General features: G+C 39.8%; 1 protein-coding gene across 1 annotated transcript in view; it reads left to right on the top strand.

Annotated features, from left to right (window-relative positions):
* The window catches only part of dntt (deoxynucleotidyltransferase, terminal), a 99,946-nt gene that overhangs the window by 18,132 nt on the left and 60,647 nt on the right, over positions 1–21,167 (top strand). Inside the window, exons 4-7 of the mRNA XM_031726335.2 lie at positions 10,479–10,649; positions 14,929–15,000; positions 15,203–15,326; positions 17,928–18,060. Of these exons, the coding sequence (XP_031582195.1) occupies positions 10,479–10,649; positions 14,929–15,000; positions 15,203–15,326; positions 17,928–18,060 (500 nt within the window). The remainder of the gene's footprint in view (positions 1–10,478; positions 10,650–14,928; positions 15,001–15,202; positions 15,327–17,927; positions 18,061–21,167) is intronic.

Genomic DNA, 21,167 nt, shown 5'->3' with positions numbered 1-21,167 from the left:
CAGGTGAGATGATTGTATATATTAATTATTTGTTTTGACTTTTTCAGTTGTTTCAGAAATTTTCATCAGGTGAACCACACCAGGGAATGAATTTTCTCTGGGAATAAAAACTCTACAACATCAATATCCACTATCTACTAGCTATCAAGATGTGATTGAATTTCTCACTTTCAGTTAAGAAGCTTAACAAAAGTATTGCTTTAAATGACTAGGAATTAGAGATGTGGTCAAAACTTTATCAATGGCATGAATGTCATGGTTTTTTTTGGGGGGGGGTTAATGATTTTTTGAACTAATCCTTTTCCAGGGTGGAATAATTACACAGCATACATCTTTAATTCTTTTATTTGTTTTATTCTGTCTCTTTCCATTAAAATTAAACTACCATAAAAGTTAGAGACATACATTTGTTTTTACAAATTCAGCAGGAGATCAAATAATTGTTTTAATAATCTACTTACTTTACATACAGTGAGTAAATAAAGTTTTAAGTTTTATTAAAGCACTTTTCACAGACAAGCAGTCACAAGTGGTGTACAACAAAACAGAATAAAATAAATAAGAAAATTAAGTGCTTTAATAGCAATACAAAAGGGGGAGAATGTTCCTGTGTCTTGGAACACTGATCAAAGACTTGTTCATTGTACAAGTCTTTACAAGTACAAGTAGAGCCTCTGCATTTACTATCACTTGAAGCTGTCAAATAGCCCTTTTCCACTAGTACCCACTCAGGTCAACTCGGCATGGCCCAACACGGTTTTCAGGATTTTCTATTAGGTGGCAGTACCTGTTACCAGGTACTTTTTTAGTACCTACTCAGCAAGAGTTCCAAGGTGAAGCGAAAATGTGACATCAACAGACTGCATGACATAAATTGGCTAGTCAGTGGCTACGCTAGAGTATCTCCTTCACAAAAATCAAAGCACCATTTTTGAAATGTGGAAACAAGAGAAATGGCTGCACAAAAAACAACACAGCGATTCCCGAGTCTGACAAAAAGCCATACACCAAGCAGCAGGCATACCATCGATGTCATGTCTTCCTTTGTTCATGTCGCATACAAATGATGTCATGTGACATTCGGCTGCATTGCTATAACAACCCCTCACACATCAAGTGTAATGGAAAACGAGTCAACCCCATGGAGACGCTCCGAGCAGATCTAATGGAAATTAGGTACTAATGAAAAAGGGCTCAAAGAGGTGGTTTACAGAAACCAGCAAACTGGACATTCCAGTAATATGAGCACGATAACACAGATGCACAAATAACTTTCTTGAGCTCCTTACATGAAGGAAAGAGAGAAGTAGATTTTACATGTGAATCAACACCAATCAAATATTATGCTAATATTTAAAATGCTGGACATAGCTGCTGTGTAAAAAAGGAGCCAGATCCTGACTCATTTTAGGATATAAATCAGGATCATTGTCTCAGTTTTGTTGGTGTTTAAGACAGGGAGCCAGTTCCTAATTCGGCTTAAACAGTGGACTCAGGTAGACAGCCTATCCAGCTGGTGAAGCTTAAAAGACATATACAAGTGAATTTCATCGGCATAGAAATGTAAGAAAAACACTGAATAATGCCAAATGAAAAATGTAGAAAGAAAATAATAATGGTTCCAGGACTGAACCTTGTGGAACTCCACAGATTATGGAGACAAACTCAGAGAAGAACTTGTTTATCCTAAGAGAGAAAGTCCTATCAGATACACATACAGCCAACCTTAAGCCTGTTTAGTAAAATCTTATGGTCAACAGAATCAAACACTGTGCTGAGGTCAAGTCGAATGATATATGATGAATGTTATAGACCTTCAAACGAACAGTCTCAATGGAGTACTGCTTCTGAAAACCAGACAAATGGATAAAAAAAATCTGCAATCTGTATAACAATGCTCTCAATTGACTTTCTACAATTTTTTTTATAATAATTTGCAGACAAATGGAAATGACAAAATATGGTGAAAATTACCAAGAGTGCAGGGATCAAGATTACGTTTCTTTAGTAAAGGATTTACCTCAGCATGTTTAATATTCAAGGAAACACAGCCTTGCTTCAGGGAACTGTTAATAATAGACAGCAACAATGGACCAATGCTATTGAAAGTCCCGAAGGGAGGTAATTTCTCTAATGAGCATGATGAGGGTTTCATCTTGCCTATTACTGTGGTTAAGTCATTTAGTGCAATTAGAGAAAAAGAAGTAAATGACTCAGGGCACTGAGGACCATTTTCAAGCTGAAATGTATACATACATCTCAACCAATATTTAGTTAAATGTCCCTTAGCAAGTTGCACCTTGATCAGATACTTTTGGTAGCCATTAACAAGCTTCTGGCATTAATCTGGTGGGATATTTGACCATTCTTCTTGGCGATTTTGGTAAAGTTTATTTAAATTGGTTGATTTCCTGGTACAGACCAGGCTTTTAAGCATAGTCCACAAATTTTAAATATGGCTGAGGTAAAGGCTTTTGGAAGGTCATTCCAGAAAACACCCAAGTGTTGTGTTCCTGTTGTGTCCAAGTTTTAACCTTAGCCTTTGATTGCAGGTGAAGTTGAAGAATTTGGAGGTAGTCTTCCTTTGTCATTATTCCAACCACTTTGTGCAATGTACCTATAAAATTGTCAGCTTCTTTCTTAGTTGGCACCCTTTCGGTCTATGGTGAGCTGAAGCTCAATTCGCTGTATGACCAGGGATGCAGGTATTTCTACTTCACGACTGGTTTGAGACTTAGTAGTCCCTGGGCTGTTCCTGAACATTCTACCCAATTTCCTCTCATCTAAGGGTGACAATTTGTATCTTCTTCCAGACCTTGGGAAGGTGGTTAAACAATTAAATAACTTATAACTTGCACTTATATACAAATGTTTGAACTGATGACCTTGGTATCTGCAGTTGTTCAGAAATGGCTTCATAAGATCTTCCTTACTTATATAAATCTACAGTTGTCCTTTATAGATCATCACTTTTCTTGAACTTGCTTTTTATGTAGGTTGGTCCAGGAAGTTCTTTTAAATAAATCCTTTTTTTGCTGGCAAAGAGAATCTACCACTTGTAGTCAATCATGGTGACTTACCAGAAGTTAATAGGCCTTGGCCGTGTCAAATTACGAGACACTGTGGAATCTTCAGCACCATTTGTCAGAAGATTTAAATGAGTGTACGTGTATATTTAAACCTGAATGTACTTTTGACTCCATGTGAACAATAAATCCAAACATGTAGACCCAATTTTTGTTTTTTCAAGACAATAAAAACGTATGCTATACAGCCATTCCACCCGCAAAACTTTGCTCAAAGATCAGCTGAATTTGTCAAGAAATAAGAAGGGAAACTAAAGGAGCCTTTGAGTTAAAGCTGAAAGTCTACACCAGAGGTGGGACCAAGTCATTGTTTTGCAAGTCTCAAGTAAGTCCCAAGTCTTTATCCTCAAGTCACAAGTCAAGTCTCAAGTAAAGTCAAGCAAGTCAGAGTCAAGTCGCAAGTCAAGACAGACAACTTTCAAGTCAAGTCCCAAGTCCGAAACTTTGAATTTCAAGTCCTTTCAAGTCTTTTTTTTAACCCTCTGGGGTCCCGGGTATAATTGGCCGTTCTTGACTACTTTTGATTTTACTTCTATATTTCACTTTTAAAATATGTTTTTCTTGCCTTGTTTGGTATCATTATTTACAGCACAACCTCAAATATCTGAAATTTGAGTTATTTTTTTCATTTTGGTATACTATATTAGCACAGTTGATCTAAATTCAGACAAAAATTCAGAATCCGAGTAGAAAAAGTTATATTTTTTACATGTTTAACGAATCATTTTCATAACTTGAAATGCAAATAGAAATTGTACATTTCTAAAAATTATGCACAAGTTTTGCAAACAACAAAGTTATATGGTACTATTTACCTAAAAATGCAGCCAAGGCCTCAGGCGTTTTTATATAACCATTTAAATCTATTTACAGAACAATCAGGTGTGCTGCATCAAATAAGAAGGCACACAAATTATTTGTGCCAGTCCAAAAATGTAGTTTGTGTTCAGTATAAGACAGAGGAGAACACCACAGGCCTAAACCCTGCAGGTCTGACAACTGGAGGCGCAACAGTCCAGTTTTCTATGTGGAGACAGCGTTTACACTGGAATCTGCCTTTGACAGCTTTTTTAGATCAAATATGAAATTCAGCAGTCTAACCGACACACAATACAAAACAATAACTACACAACAAACTAACTATAGCCTCCAAACACGCTAAACGTCACTAATGTCTCACATATGAAAACTCTCTCTCTCTCTCTTTCTTTCGCTCGCCCGCTTTCCGTCGCAGGTGTCACTCCTAAAAACTTCCCCTTCTCCCTAAACAACCAAATGTCACATGTTGCCTTATCATTTTTTTTGATTGGCTGACATGGTAAACTCTAACACCAATAGGGAAGGGGTGTTTTCTTTTTCACTCGCAAGTGGAGAGCGTATGCTAGGCTGTCTGTAGAAAACGCCGTTTTTGTCTAGCATCCCTGTTGAGAATAACCTTTGCAAATAAACAACAGCTAATAATATAAGATCAAAGTATTTTATTTGATGTATTGACATAAATGACAGAAGAAAAAGGCCATGTATAGCAGGACTACTCAATTACACACTAAGGTGGGCCAGATTTTCTAACCAAAAAAAAATTTTTTCCTGGCTCAGACATGCAAAAGTTAAACACGACCATACACTAATTGCAAATTAAACACAGTGATTTTGAATTGTGATGTGATGGTAAAATAAATATTTGTCAGTCTAAACTGGGTTAAATCTACGGGGTTAATGATGGGGAGGAGACGGAGAGAGACTGAGTACAGCTACAGAGCCCACTTTCTGAAACGGACCCTGCTCACCATTCACCGACAATTCTGAGCTAACAAGTTGCATGTTATTCTTGGATGCGCTTGCAGGACCGGATTTAAAATAGCATGACAAACATATCATACCTGTTAAAGCCAAACAGTATCATCAACGTAGCCCGAAGAACATTTGCTAATAAGATGAAGTTAGCTAAGTCAGCTGTCTCATCGTAGCAAAAAAAAAAAAAGAAAAAAGCACCACCTACCGTTCTTTATGCAACTTCAAATGTCGGACAAAGTTGGAAGTTGTTCCATCTCCGTCTGTGATTCTCTTCTTGCATGTTTTGCATATTGCATTTCGTTTTTTGTTGACTACTTCGTAGTTTATGTACCCGAAAGAAATTACTCTTGGAAGCATTTTTGGCTCGAGCGTTTTTGTTCTTGTTTTTTTCAAATCTGGTTAATTTGATTGGCTGTGCTACAGCCCACGCTCACATACATACGGAAGAATGAATGAATGAATAAAGTGAATTAATGATCCGCACTTTTTATATAATATGTATGTTAAATTTTAGATTTGGGTAAAATATCAAGTCTTTTCAAGTAAACAGGTTCAAGTCCAATTCAAGTCCCAAGTCACTGGTGTAAAAGTCCAAGTCAAGTCACAAGTCTTACAACCTTTGTTCAAGTCAAGTCTAAAGTCATAAAATTAATGACTCGAGTCTGACTCGAGTCCATGTGACTCGAGTCCACACCTCTGGTCTACACTTCAGTCACATATCGATTGTTTGAAGTGGTGGTGTACAGAGGCAAAAATACAGAAAAGTACCCTCTTTGTTTTTAGCTCTGTTTTGGTCTCCACCAACTAAATATTTGGAAATATTTGGCTCTTTAGCAGCTTAATATTTTCTGAGTTAAGTCGTGTACATTTTTCCGACAATTATTGATCACTTTTTGATGCAAAATTCCTTCGAGATGTTTGAAAGCTTTCTTTGAATCCTCCCTGCTTTTCATTCAATGATGAAATGAAGGAAGAGTCTGCTCTAACTTTTTTTTTACACTTTGGATAATCTGAAGTTTACCCTGTGGTTTTTATGTCAAGTCAGATTCGGGTAGCCTCAGAACACTGTTCCATACACATCTCCGTAAACTGCTGGTAACACATCCTTCTCACTAAACACTTGCACAATACCAGCGTGCCCTTTCACCTATCCAATAACAAGCTTGCTTTTCCAATTTGTCGCATGCTGTGAGGAGAACCTAGCTTTGTGTGTGTGTGTGTGTGTGTGCTGTAAAGGGTCATTCCTTTTCCATGTGCTGCAGTAAACGGGTCAGTGCGTCTCCTGGGTGAGCTGGGCTAAAGTCTTGCTGCTCACTGACCTGATGCTGCATGTCTGCACAGAACTGCGGGTAATGCATTGACTTCAGATAGCGCCCTGACTAGAGGAGAGGAAATGAAGGTCTGCCCTGAGCTCTGATAACACTGAGCTGCATTAAAGTTCAGGTCTAGGATTTCAAATTCCTTACTTTTCAATATCTGTCCTTGGAGGTGGGGTGAGGGGTGGAAGAGGGATAGGCTATATGATATTAAAGTAGCATCGGCTTTTATTATTATTCTTAAACATTATTGATTCATGCACCACATAAATGGCAGTATCACAACACATTAGAGTTAGTGTAATATGAAAAACTAACCTAAAATAACCCAGTTAAAAGCTTCTTATTAATGCTGAATTGAACAATGTAATATGAAAGGATAAATTTATGGGATACATGAAAAAAGGAAAACAGAAGCATCTGTGGTCCTTTTATTATACTACACACCTCTTCACAGCACTCAGAAGTGTTGCTGACAGTGCACAGGTCAGTAAAAAGAAAGATTCCAAAAGACACAGATATTTTTTTTGTGTTTTTTAAGATGCACATCAGATGGATGCGTGAGAAATTAGAAAAAAACACATGCTTAGAATGAAAAACAAAGTAAAAACACTCCACGTGTGAATGTACTGAATAAAATATTCTTCTGTGCTTGCCAAGTGAATGGCTTGGTGTCTGCATGCATCCTTCTTTTAAAACCTGTTTTACATAGTGAACAGCTTTCAAGAGTTAGTCAAATTATAAAGGCTACATTATATATTGTTCCAACTGAAACTACTGTTACAAGTCATTCATTATTTTTATCTAAACAGGACATTTCAGTGACACAATTTGATTTCCACCTTCTCTCCTACTTTCTCAGGGATGCAGATAACTGAAGAAATTTTGTAACTAAAGTAACAACATAATTGTGACTGTAATGTAATAATGAATTTAGTAGTAATGAGTCAGATTACTGTGTTACTGAATAATGTAAGGTGGTTGTAGTAATGCGTTAACACTGGTTGCCACACATCACATTGTGTGTTTTGAAAAAGGGTTGTCGGACCACAAAAAATCTTTTGGTTGGTTAACCAATCCAGTGATATACACCAACAAAAGTCTTGTTGGATCATTGAACAATGTTACCTCAGACCTGACTTGGTGGTGACCGAATGGTTCTTTAACAGTTACATATTGCAATTTCTAACAGCCTTGCTCACTTCATAGAGTAATTGATCTGGTGACAAAAATATCTGGAATTGAGCTTCTTTCTCACATTTCACTCTATACAAATGTGTGAGTCACTTGGCGATAAATGAATTCAAAACTATGGGGCCCTGTCTGTCAAAAAGTGTGCCGCTTTAGTCTTGTATAACCAGTTCTTTTTAAGCAAAACCTGGCCCTTGCTGTGGTGAAGAGAGTACTCAAATGGACAAATTTAATTGAACACTCCAGTTTCACTCACAGTGTGCATCAGTTCATTCAAGTCATTCGTTTTGCCCTTTGTACATGCAGCTGGAAATGCATGCTGTGACATAGAAAAAAAGCTTTTTTTTGTACAGGTAGCAGATTTGCACATTGTCTCAGTTTTGCATTACTGTCGATAGAGAGACATTGACTTTCCAGACGGAATACTGCACTCGAGTTAGTGAACAAGGCATTGTTTTGGAGGTATGCACAGTATGAGCTGAAAAACTAAACAATTTTTTTTAAAAACAAGGCAATTATCACATTTCTAGCATTTAGTAGCACATGCTTTGGGGTTTTGGCAGGAGGAATACTCAGAGGATTTCCATGCAGCAACACATTTCTATTTTGTATCTTCTGCTTCTATAAATGAGTTAATCGTGATAATTGCATCAAATAATGTTTCCTTGTCATTCTAGACAAGCTACATGATGCCTTTTTGAGCAACTTTAAAGCACACGGTGCTTAAGAGAATAATGCCATGTTGCTTCAATAAACCTATCTTATTTTTTCAGAAAAAGAGATGCATATTTGAAAGAAGAGTAATTCGTACACAGTATTTTGAGTCCAGCCCCACCTGCTGCTCTTTTCACTCCTCACTGCACCGAACCTGCTCCATCTCTGAGTCTTTTGACATGTTTTATCATAACCCACACAACAGCATTGCTTGTTTTAACTAATGAATGACTCCAATAACGATGATGGTCCAACTTTCCTGTGGTGACATGTTTTCCTCCGCTTGGTTCCACAACGGTAGCTCATCACTTCAAACTGTGAAGCGGTCCAGCTGAACATGGTGCCAAATGTACTGCTGTGTGCCAGTATACTCCAATATTAGAAAGTGTGACACTGAAGTCGTTTCATGAGCTCTTTTTTCTCTCTCGCCATTCTGTTAACGTTAATTAAAGGCTTAAATCTTGAGTGTAACTGATGTAGATCAAGTGTATTTTTCCTTTTAACCACTGTAGAGTTTCTGAGAGATTGAACCAATATAAATAATACTACTAATAATAATGAATAGCTATTTGGGATTTAGCAATGACTGTACCACCCTGTGGCCATTTATTAACCGCTTTCTAAGCTTTTTGAGTTAAGACGCAACAACAACAAAAAAAAAAATTCTTTAAGCAGACGCCTGAGCTTAAGTAGTATTGCTACAGACAGACGAGGCACCCTACTAGTTTTAAGTAAATTATATGTTGCACAGCAGTATTTGGCAGATCTGTTTCATTTCACTTTTGCTTTCTTTATGTAGTGCCAATTCAAAACATTTCCCTCAAGGTACATTAAATGGCAAAGTAAAGACCATACAATACTAATAAGAAAACCATACAATCAGATGATCCCCTATGAGGAGCACTTGGTGACAGTGGAAAGGAAAAACTCCCTTTTATCAGGAAGAGATCTCGAACAGCACAAAGAGTCACAAAGGGTCAGACATCTGCAGCCACTGGTTGGCGGGTGATGGGAAAGAGAAGTGAGGCTTGTTAATGACACACACATATAAATACAGATATAATGACTATTATTATGATTATTACTAGCAGTGATGTGGTAGCAGTGATAGCTGTATATGGTGTAACCATGTATAGGAACAGATGGATAAAAATAACTGTATCTATAAATGCACTATTATGGATGAGTAATGATAAACAAATGATGAGTTAAGCACATGCTAATACCTTACTAATGCTTAATAGCGTGTGGCATTATTTTAAAGTGCTACATTTCAATATTTATTTTTTTCTATTTAGATAAACTTCTGAACAAATTCACTCTCGTCAGTAATTTTTCATTAACATCTCTGTAACTGTAGCAAGATGATTAAGATTTCCTAATAAAGTGACCAGGGAGTGTATTTTACTTTTATGAAATCACGTAGGGCACTTATTACTTTTGCTATCAGTTAATTTGAGCATTTTGCTTGGAAAAACAATAAACAGCTTGTTGATAAAATGTCAGAAAAGTGCTGGGCACAGAGTTGTTTTGGTTCTGTATAATTAAGGGAGCAAAAATGAACTGTGCTCAGTTTCTGTAGTACAAAGTGGCCAATTATGGCATTAGAGTAATGTTGTTCCTTAAACAATTACCTGATTTTTAAAACAGCTGTTAATAGTTTGTCTGTCTTTAAAGTGGATATGGCAAACTTGAGCATGTGCAGTATATATTTACCCATCATTTATGCACGTGCTGCATCAGCCTTGTTTCCTGTGTGTGTGAACAATGCTCATGAGTAAAAAACAAAAAAAGACAACAAGGTGAAAAACACTCCTAGCCTCTTGATCAATTTGATTTTTAATGATGAAATAATGATTAAAGCAGCTTCTGATTTCAAAAATAGACAGCTGGGAATGTGGTAGATTCTTCCTTTCTGTCATTCCAGGGTCCAAAAATCCTGCCTTTGTACAGAGAAAGTCCGTGGCTCGCCCCATGGGAGGCTGTTGTAAACAAGTGGAAAATAACAGGCTCCTGTCTGGTGTTTGCCAGCCTCTAATGTCTCTGTCCAGTCATCTAGAAGAAAAACAACATGCAGCAGGTTTCTACTGTACAGGGACGGTGACAGGGACAGGAGCAGAGACAGCCAGTACTGATAGAGGATGGGGGGAGGAAACCTCTCTCTCTGTCTGGTTTCCTTCTACGGGTCAATGCATCTCGCATGTGAATGCACACCTGACATATTTTTACTTGGCTTCTCTTTTTCTTCCCAGTTTTCTCTTCCTTTATTTGCAACAATTTTGCCTTGTTATGCTTTTTAACCTACATCCTTTAGGTGTGAATAAGATCTGCTTTCTTAATTATTCCTTCACCTGTACTTTCCGGCTTCTCACTGCAGGATGCATTTGAAGTGCTGGCAGAGAGCCATGAATTCAATGACATGGAGGGTCCGTGCTTGGCCTTCAGGAGGGCTGCATCTGTGCTGAAGAGTCTGCCCTGGACGGTGCAGAATTTACGGGTCACAGAAGACCTGCCCTGCCTGGGGGAACACTCTATGTGTGTCATAGAGGTAAGGCCCAGTTTCACTTAATCCACAGCAGTCCAGTTAATAGCCAGTGCATTTTCCCTCTGTATTTTGGTTCTGGTGTCATGTGTCACTTAAAAACTAAATATAAAGAAATGTCTAATGCCCTGAAAACTGAAACTATTGCCCCCATTTTATCGTCTGGGTTGGATTTTCTGACAACACGTCTTTTGAATGCAACGTCTCAAACTCAAAGCTTTCACATAAGGTGTGCAAACCATAAATCACGAGACTTCCCGGACCCTATTTACACAGTTATGCAATGATCTAAAATAATTTGCTGCCATGAAGATACAGTTTAATATTTTGGAAACACACTTGGAAGATGTCGGCGATGATTCGAAACACACAGCATGTGATTTATGAGCTAAAGCACTCAAAACCAATGACCATTATTAATATTTATGCTTATGTGATATGAAGTGACAGAATTAACTAACACCAGCGTAAAATATTGACACTGATTGATCCTTTGCAATAGCAAATAATGGATCAATAAAGCCATTAGTGTACAACACCTGACTGAGTGGTGCATGTTGGCAACGGCCTCAAATGATTGCACTTCACATACGATACGTTTTCTGGCACAACTATTACTACTCGTAGTTTTTGCTCCTCTGCAAAGGAAGGCAAGAAAAAAACCCAAGAATTTACTGCAGTGAACAAAACCGTGACCAACCCTCTGTTTGCCCAGTGGACTGTTTACATAATGACAATATCCCCACGGACCTGTGGGTGGGGGTTTGACAGTAGTTAGGCTCTAAGCGTTTGAACTGTATAACACACATGTGATCACTAAGTGTGAGCGTGAAGCGACATCAGCTCACTGATGATGAGGATGAAAGCATCGGCATTTCTTTTCCTTAATTGCAAACTTTCCAGGTTGAGTAGTTTGCTATAAATTCTATACATGGACGTGTTTCGGGGTTTGACATTACATTACTGTAAAATTAATGTTTTACCAAATGTCACCTCTGTAAACACAAGCCTCAGAAATAAATCAAAATAAAATAAAGTAAGATGCAGCACATAACGGGGAGGGGGAGGGGGCGTAATTTCAGTGCCGATTGATGAGGACCCATATGATAAATCACTATCTTTATTAATGTGCTGCTGGAAATAGTTTCCAACGAATGAACTTCTTTCTCCAGTTTCATTAGATTAAAATTCACATTAAGAAAAAAAGACACCATATCAAGAGATGGACAAATACAAAACCTGGCAAAATTCTTCAGCCACTCTTTATTACCTCCGGTGAGGAGGTTATATTTTTGGTTGTGTACGTGCAGTGTTGGGAAGGTTACTTTTAAAATGTATTCCACTACAGATTATAGAATACATGCCCCAAAATGTATTTTGTAACGTATTCCGTTACGTTACTCAATGAGAGTAACGTATTCTGAATACTTTGGATTACTTAATATATTATCATGCTTTTTACAACTACATTAATGTACTATTGCTGTGTGATTTATTACTATTACTCAAGGTTACTCGCCATACCAACACCAACTAGATGTTAAAATCTTAATATAAATGAGTAACAGTAGGTTAACATTAGGTAAGGCTGCACTTTTTGCTCTCATATAGAAAACTATTCCGCGCGTATATAAAACAGGTCCGTGGCTCCGAACCGTAGTAAAGGGACCTCTGGCTAATACGTTGGGTTCATGTCGGGCTCGTAGCTGAAAACTAGCTTTACTTTGTTGGCTGGGTCACCTTGGCTAGCAAGAGACAGAGAGAGGCATTGAAAGGCTGCTCCAATAGGACTTATTGTTTCGGAGAAAAACAAGAACACAGTGTACAGTCGAGTCTTAATAGCTTACTTAAGACTGGACTACACTGACCATGGGGCTCCATTCTTTAGGGCTATGCCTGTAACACTCTGCCTATAAGACCTGTTGCCAAGGATCGTCATTACACTGCTTGTGTGATGTCACATACCTCAGCCTTTTCAGCCTGTTTCCCTTCCTTAAGATCACCATCTCTGGTGAGGCTTCAGTGAACAGTAGCTGAAGGACCAGTTGGATCTCACAAGTCCTGTGTCAGGTCTTTTCTGTTCATCTGCTGTAGTTAGTTTTTCAGGGCTGCACCTTATCGTTTACCCTCTGCTTGTCCGTTCTCCTCAGTTTACTTTTTCTAAGCACACACTGCACATCACTGCCAACAAATGCCATGTTTTCATCTTTTTGGGAGTCCCCTTATTGGTGCAAAAATGCTACTTTATGCCTGCCGCACTGTGTTATGTTTGACATTTATTGTGGACATTAAGAAATGAGGGGTGGCTCAAGACTTTTGCACAAGGCTGTATATTATTTCAGAAGGTTTTATTCCCTTTTTGTACGTATGACGTCAGTGAGATCAGATTATCATTTTCAGAGACATAGCTCTGGTTGAAAGCAGAGAAACCCCACCCACCATCTGTCTGAACCATTTGCTTGCGAGGGGCAGCGAATCAGAAAAAAGTTAACTTGAAGGCTGATGAAAGGAAGTTAAAATGTCTTTTGAGAGGCTGCACCAAGGCACAGCATAGGTTTAATAAGGACTGTGAATCATGCAAAGCGTCTGCGGTGGAGTTCAAGAATAAAAATATGGAGTTAGAAATGAATATAATAGGCCCACTTTAAATAAGGAGGCATTGATGTGACAGAAGTAGTTTAAATAGGCTGGCTCAGTTGTATATGAAGCATTCCATTACTTAGAAGTAGGTTTTTTTCCTCTGTGCCAGCAAGAAGAATGTAGCTGAATCAGTAACCATCTGCACATGTAAGCCTTTCTGGAGGAGATTCTCAATGCTGAGTTCAGTCTCTAAGAAATATATGAAAGAAAGACGTACAGACGTAAGAATAAAACTTTGCTGCACACATGCAGCACACATTGATGGGTATCAGACAAATATATTTTGTCTCTGAGACCAAAAAAACCTCTTATTGGGTCACTACATCTCCTCATCTACACTCGAGCTCAGGGCAGAAATCATGGCAGGTTGTCAGGAAAAGTGCGGATGCTCGCTCGGAGAGAACGCCAGGTCCCTGTAGGATAACAAGGTGAGCTCAGCAACCCGGCTCTCTCTGACACGTTAAACCTAACATACACACTGTGCGACTCACAGCGCGTTTCCGAATCTGTCAAAGCTGTCAGCGCCGAGTCAGATTCATTAAACAAAATAGCATAAATGTCCCGGGGAGACCAAATTAGACTGCCTGTAAGTGACCTCTCCTTCTTGTTCTTCTTGCACAATTCAGACGCACGCCTTTCGCTGGGGTTGTCTCTTTGAACAGTTTGCTGCTCAAAACACCAAAAATGACATGACACAAAAAACAAAGTGAAACCAAACAGAGTGAAAACAAAACGCTTGATGTGCCTGTGAACATCGGAGCGACACTCTGTCAGCAGCGACTGAACTGCTCACTGCTGACTGAACATCCAAAGTGGGGAAAAGATATAAACCTACTGACATGAAAGTCTGGGAGCACTGAGGCAGAGTTGGGGGCTGAATAGTCAGTATATGTGTTTGCTGTATATGTGTGTGTGTGAGAGAGGGAGAGGAGCCGTGCATGTAAAGAAGTGTGTCTTTCCTGGAGCGGGGAGTGTGTTGAAGCATTATCCGTGCGTTTTGAGGTTGGCCTTAGCTGGGGGCTTGAAAAGCAGAGGTGGACGGGTGGATGCATCACTGAGCAGTGAAGGCTGCTTCAAACTGCATTGTACTCACAGTGTGGATGTTAGGTTCACTGGCTCACCGATACAGGCTGTCATCCATTCATGCACAAGCTCAAAATGCACACGGATACTTATCCCAGAGCAGAAGCATGCAGGCTCATTTCCCTCTCCGGAAGATGGCCGATATTAACCAGATAGCTGCTACCTGATTCTTTTTACGCCTTCGCATAATGAAGACAGTTAAAATGTGACCAGCAAAATTGGCGACACTCTCGCTGAGAGACGCAGGCAATTAAATGCAGAACAAAGCATTTTCGGAGCAAACAACAGAATCTGGGGGAAAACATTACCTTGGGGGTTTTTTATGATTGCCATAAAACAGGTATTAATCCCAGGTTTCGCAACAACAAAGTCGTTATTTGTCGAAAGGAAAAGAAATGGAAATAAGGATGCCTGATATAAGTGGATGGTTTCTCAAATAAGCAGCGATTTGGGGCCCATTTGTTAATAGCCGGCTGGGAGGGAACCCAGGGGAAAACACGCCGATGCTGACACAGACATTGCTTTCCTTGATGATAATATCATCCGCCTTTATGTTTTGCAGGAGATCCTTCAACACGGCCGCTCGTTTGAAGTCGAGAAAATACTCTCGGATGAAAGGTATCAAATACTAAAGGTCAGTGGATGAATAACAACTCAGTCGATGGCTCGCTTTCTCCATTCTGGAGCTTTTAACTCGCTGTGAAAATGATGCGCTCTGTTGCTCCCTCTTAAGGACTCGGAGCTCTTGGAAACTTTGAATGCTTACCTCTTCTCAGAAGAACCTGTCATTTCAGAGCATGTCTCCTTGATTACATACTTACCTCGTTTCCTGCCAGCTGTTCACAAGTGTGTTTGGGGTTGGACCTAAGACAGCTGAGAAGTGGTACCGCAGAGGGCTGCGCTCATTCAGCGACGTTCTGGCGGAGCCCAGCATTCATCTCAACCGGATGCAACAAAGTGGTACATCAACATCTCACCATCCTCGCTCCGCCACTTTACAAATTATAGAGGGAAAATTTCAAGTCGAGCTCGCTTCCAAGAGAGACTCAAAGGCCTAATTGTTAAATCCCTCCGGGGGGGTGGGGCTGCATGTGGTTTGGGACTTTATTTGTGCCTTTTTTTTTGTTTACTCCCAAAGGATGTGAGCCTCTAGCGGTAATGTGTTTTCTCTAAAGTGAGATATGATCAGCAGGGAGTTTACTGTAAAAAACCCACAACAGGAGAGTTTTTCTTACAAAAAAACAACCTAAATCAATAAGTAGTGACTCTGAAGGGGAGGCATGGTACAGACGTCTCGCCACTCAGTCGCGGCAGAGCGGGCCATCGAATTAATTTGGTGCTAAAATTGTTTCAACAACTTACAGCCCACGGCCACAAGAGTGGCTCTGTGAGGCTAAAAGAAAAGCAAACTGGCCAAAAGCTGAAAATTCATTTTTCATTTGTGGCAGTTATTAGTTATTTTTGAGCCATTCCACAAAGATGCGTTTTCTGAGGGTGAGATATTTCATGCATTTATGCACAGAGGATGATTCTGAATGCGATGATGCCCTGCTTTTGTTCGTAGCTCCAACAGCAGCTCAGATTCTTTACTTCTCCTGTGAAATACTTCATGGATTGACGCCTCATCTTGTCTTGGTTTTCATAAAGCCCAGATGATGTGTTCTAAACAGTTTAACGACCACCAAACTTCACCTCCAGCAACCGTCGCCAGGCTGGTATTTGTGGTATACGACACCATAAATTTAAGCATATACCCCCGCCTCCCCTCAATATTTATTCTGTCCACTAGTTTGGCTCGTTTGGCTTTTGAGTGAAATTACAACCGAGAGCATGTCACACATTATTGAGATGAACAACTCTTTTATGCCACTTAAAAATCAGCAAGCACGCAGCTGGGAGACACCGCTCCATCCTGCTGCTCACTTTGCAATTTACAATGTTTTTTTATGGCACGCAGATGTGTGATGTTGTGAGGATTTGCCATGCTCTTCACACGATGAGGCCTCTCATTTATGATGACAAAAACAGATAAAGCATCCAGGTTTTCCATGAAGGAGATAACATACACTTATTCGACCTCCAGTACTAGTAAGAGCTGTGAAATCAGCAAATTGTTAGATGCTTCTGGTATTAGCGAACACACGAGGTCCCCTGGTAATTAAACATCTTGCGAATCTCTCATCGCTGTTTACCACTGTGGCCATCTTTGTGTTATAAAGCTAGCGTGGCCTTAGATGTTTTTCAGTTTAGGTGGAGCGCTCTGTTCTCGTGTGTTTCTACGACGTGACATGAACTCGCAGCCTCCGTGCAAATTTTCCGTGAGCCGTTGTCATTAATCTTAAATTCATTGTTTATTTTTGTCGGAGGAGTTTCTGACTACGAAACGCAGATTTGATGGATGCTTCAGTCACAAGTGGGAGCTGAGGTCGGCCGTGGCTGATGAGAACGTCATTAATTTCCGCGGTCATAAACCGAAGTGCTCGGCGTAAAGTTTAAAATGATGACCTGATGAAAAGCGAGGGCCCGCATCAAATATAACAATCCACAGAGATGTGCCCGAAACCCACAAATGTTAACCTGTTGGTGGTGCTAAAGGAAAAAGTTTGCTTAGGCTTCATGCTTAGGAAACCATAAACAGAGAGAATTAAAGGTGTTTGGAGTGCCCTCTCTAAAAAATATAAAAGAAACAGATGTGATCAAATGTGAAGGGAATACATGAGTGAGAAATATGAAGAAATATACCAAGACAGAAGCAGCCAGACATGCAGATAGCATCAGCTTTCGACAGTGACATATACCCCACAGTGCTCTCACATATGAAAAAAAAAATACTGATATTCAGCTTTTCATTCGTCTGCATCATTTCTCTGCTTCTTCTGCTGCTTGGAGTGTAGCTGGATGCACATTCTGTAGCACTGCACGAGGTGGTAATTCAAAACACTGTACTGCATCGCTCGCAGGTTTCCATTCACTTTCAAACTCCGTCCCATAATGTATTACGCTGACAGACACCTTCATCAAACTGGTCGTAATCGATCACTTGGAACACTGCGGTGTCGACTCCGTGCGGAGAAATACCGTGTGAGTTTTTGACGTGGAAAATTTGTCTGAACCCTGAACCCTCCGCTGTGCACGCGTCTTGAAAAAGAGCAGAAACACGAATAATCCCATTTAATTTACTTCATTAGAGGCAGAAATATCATTAAAGGTTTTCTAATTAATTGTTGGGGGAAGCTCCATTCTTCGGTGGGGGACAAAAAAAGAAAGAAAAAGAAATGGATAATTAATGCTTTTCATGTAGCACAAAGACAGAGGAAAATACAAATCAATGAGATACCGATCGATTCATGAATTATAATTTTTGCACCGTTTCTGCGCTCGCTGCAGTCGTTTTGTGTCTGCAGCGGGCGAACACCGGCGGCCGTCTTCTATCAGCCAGGAGAACACATCCCATTTTTACCTTACCTTTAATTCACTCTGACTCTCCACTTCCCCGGAGCAAATGGCTATGATTGATGGCTGGCTTCCAGACTAATAACCACGTGGTCTTTTTCCCTGCAGGTTTTCTGCATTATGGAGACATCTCCAGGGCTGTCAGTAAAGCAGAGGCCCAAGCCCTGGGGAACATTATTGACGAAGCTGTCCATGCGATCACACCGGACGCCATACTCACACTGACAGGTGGCTTTCGCAGGTACAAGACTTGTCTCCTCCTTTCAGTGTTGATATTTGAAGATGAAATACAACGGCACCTTCAATCTTTCCTCGCCCCTCCCCATCCCCCATTATTGTTCAGTTCATATTAGACATTAGCAAAGCCTCAAGAGGTCTGCTTGATTCCCAGGTGGATCTTATTACTGTTATTATTATTATTATCTGATATGAGAGCATAGAAGTCACAGAGTGAGTGTCTGGGTAGAAGCGTCAGAACCGCTGGTGTCTAATTGCATCTTGCCGTTTTCGAGAGTTCTTAGACAAAACGGATTAATTTGACATTTACCACCGCAGAATATTCCCCATCTCACGCCTTTGTTCTTGACAGTAAAACAGAACGCCAGATAGCACGGGTTGCTAACGTTTTGCATTTACATTAAGATGCTAAAGTGCATTACATTTGTCAGTCTCAGAGTGCACAGTGAGTGCGCTTGTAAAGCTACCTGCTGAGTGCCACTATTTGCTCGCAGCCGGTGCCTCCCTCCATTGGCACGTCTTTGTGGTGCTGTTTCATTTATTTTTTTATTTATTTTTTGTTATGCGCAGTGCTTTGTGGCTCAGTAAGTGTGGAGCACTCCGCTCTGTGGTGTTGTAAAAATCCAGCCGTAACCAGTGGCGTGTGAGGTAAATAATTCAAAAGCAGTCTGGCAGTAAGGACGGGCGCTTGCCTCTCTACAGGGGTGACAGAGCTGCCGCGGCTTAGCTGGTGGTCTTTAATAGTGTCTGGGCTGCAAACATTACATGTTACCGGAGTTATTCCTGCTCCTTTAAAACCTTATTAAAGTTTTCCTTTTCTGCATTTGCTGTATTCTGTTTGTCAGTTTGGTAGAAAATTACTATACACTAACTTTTATAATGGGAAAAAAGTCCCTTTAGCTACAGGACCGGTATTGTAGCTTTACCTCACATTTGTCAGGTGTAGCCAAATAGCAAAGGATTAAGGCTTTGCTCTGAGTCCAAATTCAACACACTTTGTAATATACAACACTGATTTACATGCTGATCCTTAGAGCATACTAGCTTTACAGCAAATGTGCATGAAATCAGAGTACTTCACTATTTTATACTGGGAGGAAATATTTGCAGCACCAGATGCCGACTGCAACTCCAGAATGACACAGTTGTCTAAACAAAGAGACAGCATGGTGCTTTTCCTGAAATCTGTGTTTCTTGCCTCAAGCCGTTTAACCCACGTCCACTGTTCATTTTGATTTCTCTTGCTGTGAGCATTTTGTAAATCAACAGCCAAACCCTAAAATCATTTTGTAGGCCATACACATGTCCCTTCATGGATTTTTAGACCAGTGTTGAGACTGTAAATGAAATCTATTTTATTTGCAGTTCTTGTAGACCAATCAGAGGTTGAAACAAAGTAACCTTTAACACTCAAACTAGCAGACAAGGACACCTTTATCAAACAAATACCTACTGCCTACACGAATCACACGAGTGTTTTATTAAAAATCACCTGTGAAAAATATGATATATACACTCAGTGGGCACTTTATTAGGGATGGCTTAACTTAATTTTATTAAGGAAATGGCATTATTTCTCTGTTCAAAACATACATTACATAAAAAACAAAACTATCCAAATGTACCTAGCCCTTTGATTCCCCCTCCTCCCCTTGTTAAATTATGAATTAATTGTGATTGACCACATTTTTTGGGGAAAAACTGAGTCCAGTTTCACTACCCAAACCCAGGCCTGATTACTGCCAGAACTGTTGAATCAAGAAATTACCTAAGTAGAAACTGTCTGACAAAGTGAAATAGGTTAAAAGATTTAAAAAAATAACACATCATGTCACTAAAGAAACAAAATCACTGACATCTAACAGTCTGGAAAGGGTTACAAAGTTATTTCTCAGGCTTTGGGACTCCAGTGAACCACGATGTAAGCCTCACAAATGGAGAAAACTTGCAACAGTGGTGAACCTTCCCAGGAGTGTTGGGCCGACTAAAATTATTCCAAGAATCAGGAAGTCACAAAAGAATCCAGAACAACATCTAATGCACTGCAGACACCACTTGCCTCAGTTAAGGTCATTGTTTATGATTCAACAAAAAGAAAGACACTGGGTAAAATGGCATGCATGGGACATTTCCAAAGCAAAATCTCCAAGACTTTTGGGAAAACATTCAGTGGACTGACAAACCAAAGACCTTTTGGAAGTTTTGAGTCCCTTTACATCTGGTACAAAACCAACACAGCATTTCATAAAAAGAACATCATACCAGCAGTGGTGGTAGCGTGTTTTCTTTAGGACAACTTGCTGTAATTGCTGGAGCCATAAATTCTGCTCTCTACCAGAAAATCCTGAAGGAGAATGTCTGACTATCAGTTCATGCCCTGAAGCTCAAGCGCACTTATGGAGCAGGACAATAATCCAAAACACACCAGCAAGTCTACCTCTGAATGGCTCAAAAAGATGAAGGTTTTGGAGTGGCCTTGTCAAAGTCTGTACTTAAATCAGACTGATTTTTGGCGTGATCTTAAACCCTCCAGGGTGGATGAATTAAAACAATTCTAAAAAGAATAGTAGACCAAAATTCCTCCACACTGATGTGAAAGACTCATCCCCAGTTATCAAAAACTCTTGATTGCCCAGGATGGTGCAACCAGGTGTCAGGTCTAGTGAGCAGCTGCTTTTTCACACAGGGCCAGGTAAGTTTGGATAACTTTTTTTAACAAATGTTATCTTTGTCTAATATTAAATTTCGATTGATGATCTGAAGCATGTAAATGTGGCAAATATGTAAAAAAAAAGAACAACCTAAGAAATCAGGAGGGATGGGCAAATGTGTAAATGGGAAAGATTCCCAAATTTCCTAAGCAAGGATGATGTGAAAATCCACAAGGCAAAAAAACGCTCCAATCTTTAAATAGTTAAATGACAGCTGGAATGATGTCTGATTATGTAAATAACTGCTCAGGGGGGAAATGTGGTAAGAGAGTCGAGGAAGGTGATTAGAGCATCATGGATAGTTAACTTCAAGAATGAGGGAGAGGAACAGCTCAAGATTTATGGGCCAGGAGACTGCTGCAAAGCGTAAAGGGGCCTGCAAGAGCGCCTTTATGGCTTC

Source organism: Oreochromis aureus, linkage group 13, assembly GCF_013358895.1.
Source record: "Oreochromis aureus strain Israel breed Guangdong linkage group 13, ZZ_aureus, whole genome shotgun sequence".
Lineage (NCBI taxonomy): Eukaryota > Metazoa > Chordata > Actinopteri > Cichliformes > Cichlidae > Oreochromis > Oreochromis aureus.
This window is presented reverse-complemented; position numbering and strand designations above follow the sequence as displayed.